We start from the raw sequence: 7,622 nt of genomic DNA on the forward strand, positions 1-7,622 counted from the left end.
AATGGTGCCTCATGCCATCGGGGTGAGGCGGTGAGCGGCAGAACAGGTCGGTCCGCTGGGATCTAGGCATCTTTACTCAGCAGGGCTCTCGTGCCCTGCCTCCTCCACCCACGTTAGGCTTTTTCCAGCTGGCGGGGTGGCTTTGCACCGCTGCTCTTCATCCACATCTGAGTCGGGAATATACCCAGCTGAGATGTATCAAACCTGGCTTTATCTTCTAACCGGGATCACCTCTGCTGAGGATGCAGGTGCCCAGATCCTGCAAACAGCAGTCCCAGAGCAACACGCCTGGTGATGCACAAGCCATTTTGCAGGGGCACAACCGAATGCTGTGCCATGGTGGGGGCAGCGGTGGCGGGCAGACGTGCCGGCTGCGGGCGAGGAGGCGTGACTGCAGTCCCAAACATCTGAGCCCAGACCTGCCCTGGCTGGTTAGACTGACCCGAGGGCTTAGGCCAGGGTGTTGCCAGCCCTCCGAGGCGCGGGGAGCAGGTTCGGCGGGTCTGGAAACCCTCGGTTCCCACCACTGGGGCTCGCGTCCCTCCAGCCTCCCACGCCGGGCGTGGAGGGGGGACAGCCCCAGCCTCTGCAGCTGCAAGAGGCTCGCCCCGGTGCGGGCAGGGAGAAGGCCGGGACCGGCTGTTTTGGCTGGTGTTTCGGCTGTGCGGTTGAGCGTGCTCTGGTCTAGTCATTTAAGATGGAGCGTGGCAGGTTTGTGCAAGAGGAGGTGGACATTTTGAGATGTCGGCCTCCAGGTTGACATGCCGTTGTGTTCAACATCCGAAGAGCGGCATTTGAGGTTTTCCAGCTGCGCTCAAGCGGGAAGAAAACATGCCTTTGGTCCGAGTGTGGGGTTTTTTTGGGGGGAAGGCTCCTGCTATGTCAACTATGTCTTGATGTCGCTGAATCTTCACCTGTTTTTTGTTACTGCTGTGACCAGCCACCCTCTTGTCCTTCCAGCAAGCCAGGACGTGGTGGCAGATCCTGCCAATAAAGCATCGCGACAGGCTGCGGCTCTCCTTTTGGGGGGGTCTGCGGACGAATCCCTTGGACAAAAAGGGATGGAAGCGAGTTGTTGTATGTCAGCTGGGAATGGAAACATATTCCGGGGCAGCACGTTGAACTTCCTTAATTTTGGGCCCTTTCACTTCTTGCCTCCTTGCAGACGGTAGTTGCTCCTCGGTGGAAGAAGGAGGGTCGACACTCCAAGCCCTGGAACACCCCCTGAGCTTTCTTGGAGGCTTCCCTGGCCCCTGGAGCTGTGTCTGGGGTGGGGTGGGTTGTCCCCTGCGGCCCCCAGCCACCAGGCTGGCCCTGCCACCGGGTTTCACAGCTACGGCTGAATGAGGTTTCAGTTCCCAAAAAAAGTGCTCCAGGCTGCCGCGGTCCCCATCACCCTTGGAGATGCTGGTGGCCTGTTGTCCTCCCCCATCCTCCCTTGTAGCCCTTCCTGCCCCCGTTGTGGATCTTCCTTTTCTATCCTGGGCTTTCTGTGAGCTTCACTGCCGGAGCCCTGGAGCTGATCTCCACCTGGCAGCTGGGCAGGGATGGCTTTCTGCTCAACTTCAGGGCAGATTTTCCTTGAAGTACTGAAATGTGCACCTCCCCCTCCAGCCGACACCAACACCAGTTCCTTCTCTAACACAGACGCCAGAGACCGGTGCTGAAACTGGGGGAAACGTTTCTAACCCTTCTAACCCGCAGAAAACAGGGGCTGCTCTTGGTTTGGTTTCTTGGTTTTTGTTTTTTTTTTTCCCCCAGAAATGTTTCAATTGTTTTGGCCAAAATTCCTACTGCTGCCTGTCGGTCTGATCAAGCCAATGAGGAGAGCAGTGAAGCTGGGGTGCTGCAAAACCTGAGGTGCTGCAGAGCCCCGGGTGCTGCTGTAGCCCTGCCTGCTGTCCCCCGGCCGCTGCCGGCGGGAGGGGACCACCGGCAGCCGCGCGCTGGCGTTGCCGCTTTAAGAGCCCTCTCCGCGGGGCGAGCGTTCGAACCCGCTCCCCTGCCTCGCCATTGGCCGGCGCGGGCGCGCGGGGGCCAGCCGGCGGTTGGAGCGGCCGGCGGGGCGCCCTGATTGGCCGGGGCGGGGGCGGTATAAAAAACGGCCGGGCGCGTGGGCTCGCCTCAGTCGGCGGCGCGCGCGGGCGGGCGGCAGGCGCGGCACAGCACGGCTCCCCACGGCCCCCCGCTCCCCCGGGCCCGGCGCCCCCCTCGCCCCTGTTCCCCATGGAGTTCAAGCTGGAGGCGCACCGCATCGTCAGCATCTCGCTGGGCAAGATCTACAGCGCGCGGGGCCAGCGCGGCGGCCTCAAGCTCCACAAGAACCTCCTGGTGTCGCTGGTGCTGCGCAGCGCCCGGCAGGTCTACCTGAGCGAGCCGGGCTGCCCGCCCGAGCCGCCCCCCGCAGCTTGCGGGTCCCCCGAGGAGGAGCCGTCGCCCCGCACCACCGCCTGGGCGGCCGGCGAGCCGCCGCCCCCGCAGGACGAGGCGGGTAGGGGTGGCCCGCGGCTGCCCGGCGCGGACTGCGAGGGCCCCCGGCCGCGGCGCTGTTGCTGCGGCTGCAGCTGCTGCTGCGCGGCGGGCGGCGAGGCGAACCGCGCGGACTGCGCCCCCGCCGCCGCGGGGGCCGCGGCGCCCCCGCCGCCCCACTGCCCCCGGAAGCGGAGCGCCGGCGAGCGGGGCCAGGCGGGCTCGCCGGTGAAGAAGCCCCGCCGCGAGGTGGAGGAGCCGCCGCCGCCGCCCCCAGGCGAGCAGGAGGACATGGAGACGGGCAACGTGGCCAGCCTCATCAGCATCTTCGGCTCCAGCTTCTCGGGACTGCTCAGCAAGGAGCCCAAGGGCCGGCGGCGGGCGCCCCTTGACGGCGGCGAGGCGGCGGCGACGCCCGCCGAGGCGGCGGCCGAGCCGGGACAGATTTGCTGCGACGAGCCGGTGCTGCGGACCCTCAACCCCTGGAGCACGGCCATCGTGGCCTTCTGACGCGCCGGCCGCGGGCCGCAGAGACTCACCCTCCGCCGTGGGGAGGGAGGCCCGGCCGACGGACGGGCAGCCGGACCGTGAGGTGACCCACCCCCCCCCCTCCGCCTCCTCCCGCACCGCCGGCCCGGCGGTGGAGGGCCCCCGCCGCAGCGGACTGCACGGGCAGCGCCGCGGGGCTCTGGCGCCGGCGAGTCCCGGCGCCCTGCCCCGCCGCACGGGAGGGACCGCGGGGCAGCGGCAGCAGCAGCACTTCCCCCTTCCCCGCCCGCCGCCGGCACCCCGGGTCCCGTCTGCCGGCACCCGCCCTGGCGGCGCCCCCGGCCCTGCCCTCCCGGAATTCCCCTTCCCGGCCGGGCTGCCGCCCTCCCCGGCGCCCCGCGGAGGCTCCCCGGCTGCCGCCGACACCGGGGGCGCTCCCACCGGGTAATATTTTAAGCTTGGAAACTATTAAGTTTATTAAATAAAGTCTCTATTTTGGAAAGGTTTAGGTAAGAACTATGACATGGTGCTTTTTAAAAGTGTTTATTTAGAAAAACGAAGTTTACAGACGCTCTGATGGAAAGTCCTTGAGCCTGTTTGTTAGGCTCGGTAACTCCTGGTCTTTGTTGTATAAAGGCTTGGGGCTCCCGTAGGGATTTTTGTACAGTGTTCTCCTTCAGTGATGTATCTTGTTTTGTATAAAATGTAATTCTACGTGTACAACACGTATTAAATATTTTCAAGTGTATAAACCTAGTCCCTGTTTGTGCCCCCACTTGGCTGGGGAGGGAGGAGGGCCGCGGGGAGCTGGGCAGGCAGCAGCCAGGGTGTGGTTGCTGCATGTCTGTGGCTGGATCCACCCTGCCTCGCCAGAGGCTTGGGGTGGGTTGGAGTCCAGCTCCTCTGGGAGCCGGGAAGAAAGGAAACTTCTGTCAGGGCGACTGGAGTCCTTCCCAGGATCTTCCAGGTGTTGCCGCTGCTCCTCTGGCTGTAGCTTCTTCCCGGGGCCAGAGCTGCCGTGGCATTTGAGGTCTTGCTCAGAAAGTACCTAATGTGCAAAGTCACTGTCTGTGGGTGGAAAGCGGTTGCTAAATCCCAGAAGAGCAGCTGTGCGCAGTCCTGGCCCTGTGGCACGGCTGGCTGGAGGGCTGGCCTCCGGCTTCGCCTGCTCAAAGGTCGGGGCTGGGCGTGTGTGTGTGGATCCTTCCCGGACACAGGCTGTGCTCACGGCCAGCTGCTGCTCTGCCGGAGATATTTTCCGGTGCCTCCTGTTTGCTCTTACTTATACTATAAGTAACGAATAGTTAAAATGATGAATATTGGGGCTTTTTTTTCATTATCAGTAAAACTATAACTGGGTTAAAGTTCCTGCTCCTAAGGGTGGGGAGAAAAATTTGGCCTCCGCTTCACAGCAACTGTGGAGCGCCCTGAGGTGGTGTAATTAGACTGAATTGTGGGGGAACGTTTTTTTTTTTTTCCTGCTTCTTGCTGGGAGATTCACTAGAGGCTTCTCTGCTCCTAATTAATGAACTTTTCAACTGAGGATTGCATCTCTTGCGAGTCAACGAAGGTGTTTGTGTGCTGTGAAACGCAGCCTGGGATATCTGGTTGGACCTCAGGGGCCCGGCTCGGGCGGGAGAGCTGGGGAGCGGCGTGGGAGACAAGCGATGACCAAGGTGAAGCTTTCTGCTCTCCGCTTTCTCTGGCATGGCTGGAATAGGCACCGTCTCAGGAGGGAGCTCTGTCCCTTACAGGGGGCACTGGGATTGCAGCCTGGCGTTTTTACACCTTGTTTCTGTGAGAACTGGAGGCATCAAGCTTGGTCCTCCTGAAGTGCTGGGAGGGCAATGAGGGGAGGACTTGCGATGGGGGAGAAGTCGCCTGGTCTGGGGTGGCTTAGAGGGAGCTCTGCTAGTTCGTGTACAAGTTAGTAGCTCCCTATTCTTACGTAAAAGCGAAAGTTTTACCATCTTAATTTTCTTGATAATTGCACTTAATGGTGACATACAATTTTAGTCTGGTAGACCACACCAAGGAAATGGCGTGTGATGAGACATTTCTTTCCATTCGATGACCTTTGGGAGGTGACAGGAAGGTCCTGGCCCTGTTTCACTTGTACGAGTGCTTTCCAGGAGAACCTTACAGTCCAACAGCGTGGCTGTCGGATGGGAGACAAAGTCACCTTGGGACCTCTCCAGTAAGAGGAGAGCACCAGGAGGAGGAGGGTGGCTACGAAGGACTTTCGCCCCAGCTCTCCTCCTGCTCCCTTGCAGAAGAGACACCCTGCTCTGAGGGCACAGGTTGCTCTTGTGGGTCAGAAGCTGGGCTGGGGGATGGAAACGGCCTCCTGCTCCTGTACAAGCATGGCTTCCTTCCCAAGGCAAGGGAGGGAGGGCTTCAGTCCTGCTTCTTGTTCGCCAACAGCATCTCCATAGAAGCAGATGGTTTTGCCCAGGGCTTGCAGTCAGCTCCTGAGCACCAAAATGGGATGGGGGCACTCCTGCTCTTGGCTGCCACGGAGTTGATCAGGAGCATCTTGGCCTATCTAAAGTTTTTCTGGGCACCCAACCGCTGGAAGAGCATCTGGTCCAGTTGGTTCGTGCGGCCCTGATGTCCCTGTGCAGACAAGACCCAACCTCTCTGGCACAGATCACCAGTAGCGCTCGTATCTATTCTATCTTCCAGAGAAGAGTTGTGCAACACTTTAATTGCTGTTGGCCTCTGAAAATACAGCAAAGACTACCCAGAGATGCCAACGCAGTGGCTGGTGTGACTTCTCCATGGAGCTATCTGAGGGTGAGCAAGTTCTCGCTTATCAGCTGATAACCACGGTGCCGTGTCCCCGAAAGACCTGGTCCAGCTCCACTGACTGCCGGAGCCGTCTCTGCTGCGCCAACATGTGCCTCGCTTGTTGCTGTGGCTGTGTTTTTACAACGCGTGCGGTTTGCTCCCTGGGATGTGCGTGTCCCCAGGGAGCTGCAGACTGCTGCTGCTGAGAGGGCTGGAGAAAATAACCGAGACAAGATAGCTGCCAGTGAGCTTTGGCTCGTTATAGAGGGGTCTGCACCTCCACTGGAAAATGAGTCTCAAATCGAAAAACACCCGTAATCACGATGCTGTGTTACTTTTGGAATCAACTTTTCTGCTCTTTGTTTTGTTTTTTTGCTCACCTAGTGTCTTTTTTTATTCCTTTAATCACTTTTACCTAAACAGGGTCTGTTTTCCTTAATTCATCTGTTCCATCGTGCTTCTTCGATCCCTGGACTTTTCCTTCTGCTCATGGCGCTGCCTTTCGATTGCTGCAGAGGTGAGGGTGATGGGGTGGGACAGCTGAGCAAGGAAGGGGGAATGAGGTCGAGGAGAGGCTAATGACCCAAACCTGCTGCCCAGGCCGATGCCGACGGAGGGAAGAGAAATACGCCAGATAGATAAAAATAAAATCACTTGGAAGAGAGGGTGACTCCTATGGAAACTACCTCACGGGGTCGAGGAGGATATGACTTAATGGCAAGATGGCAGGATCCTCACCTTCCTGTAATAGCAACAAGCTGTTGGAAGCACTCGCCCGGGCTGCTGCCCCCCGCCCGCTCAGATTAGGTCCCCCGAGAGCCTGGGAGAAGAGCAGTGCTGGGAAAATCCCTTAGCGCAGCTGGAGGGTGGGGTAGATGCTGGCACAGGGAGCCGGGAGTGTGGCGGCCAGGCAGCCCGGACGATGCTCGGGGAGGAGGGCACGCAGCAGGCTTTCACTTTTCTCTTGCTGTAATCGGCAAGGAGCAATCGCTGGTTGCAGCTCCGGGCGGATGAGCTGTGGGCTTGCATCAGGGATACCTTCTGGAGAGAGGGAATGATTTAAAACTGGCTCTTGCCAATAAGGGAGTGTTAATGGTATGAATCATCTCGGCCTTTAAAGGGACGGACGTATGTCTGGCCCGGGACAGGCGCCAGCCAGAGGCCGGAGGAAGCCTGCAGGGCTGGGAGGCAATGGGCAGCGAGGGACCGGGGCTCGCAGGAGGCTCCAGATTTCACTCCAGATGCTCTTGCTCCCTTCTGGCCTGATGCGACCCGGCTTTACCCGCCCGTCCCTCCTCTCCTGGGGCAGGGGAAGGAGGGGAAGGCGCTGCACACTCATTGCTGCAGCATCCTGTGTCAGCGCTCAGGAATCCGGCGAGCTGCTGGGAGGGAGGAGGGAGGCAGGCCAGCGCCGTGGGGCTGGGGCTGCGTGCCTGCTGGGGCCTCTCCCCGCCTGGGGAGCCGCAGGGAGCTGGGGGCCACCGGAACAGCCCTGGAGGGGAGGGGGGATGCTTTGCCAAGGGATAAACCTCAGGGCAGGATTTTTGGGGGGAGGGAGGGGTGGAGAAGTACTGTGGTGCGGTACTTCTTGTTTAAATGATGGCTCAAAAGGCTGGTTAGAGGCACGTCTGGATCATCCCCCAAGCCCTCGCACCACTGTGGGGCTTGCATCTGTCTCCAATGTACTGTGCTTGCCGGCAACGCTCTGCCAATATATATTTAGGGTGCAGAGAGAGGGGTCAGCACTGAGAGGGGGATGGCTGGCAGGGGGAGAAACTGGCTGGAAGGTGCCCAGAGCTGCCTTGGTACAGAGGGACCCCAATGGAGGAGAGCTGTTCCGGGCCAGCACGGGTCCCAGAGGCAGGGTCAGGGCC

At 60.3% G+C, this 7,622-nt stretch overlaps 1 protein-coding gene across 1 annotated transcript; it reads left to right on the top strand.

The window, feature by feature from the left end:
- Window positions 1-2,140: 2,140 nt before the first annotated feature.
- Window positions 2,141-3,708, top strand: IER5 (immediate early response 5). The gene has a single exon (XM_076338186.1). The coding sequence runs from the start codon at window positions 2,227-2,229 to the stop codon at window positions 2,977-2,979; it is 753 nt and encodes a 250-aa protein (XP_076194301.1). The 5' UTR covers window positions 2,141-2,226; the 3' UTR covers window positions 2,980-3,708.
- The last annotated feature ends 3,914 nt before the right edge of the window (window positions 3,709-7,622 follow it).

The sequence above is a fragment of the Aptenodytes patagonicus genome, chromosome 5 (assembly GCF_965638725.1).
Source record: "Aptenodytes patagonicus chromosome 5, bAptPat1.pri.cur, whole genome shotgun sequence".
In the NCBI taxonomy this organism is placed as follows: domain Eukaryota; kingdom Metazoa; phylum Chordata; class Aves; order Sphenisciformes; family Spheniscidae; genus Aptenodytes; species Aptenodytes patagonicus.

Excerpts from the sequence above, each read along its gene's own strand:
- IER5 (XM_076338186.1), top strand. The coding sequence starts at position 2,227 with ATGGAGTTCAAGCTGGAGGCGCACCGCATCGTCAGCATCTCGCTGGGC.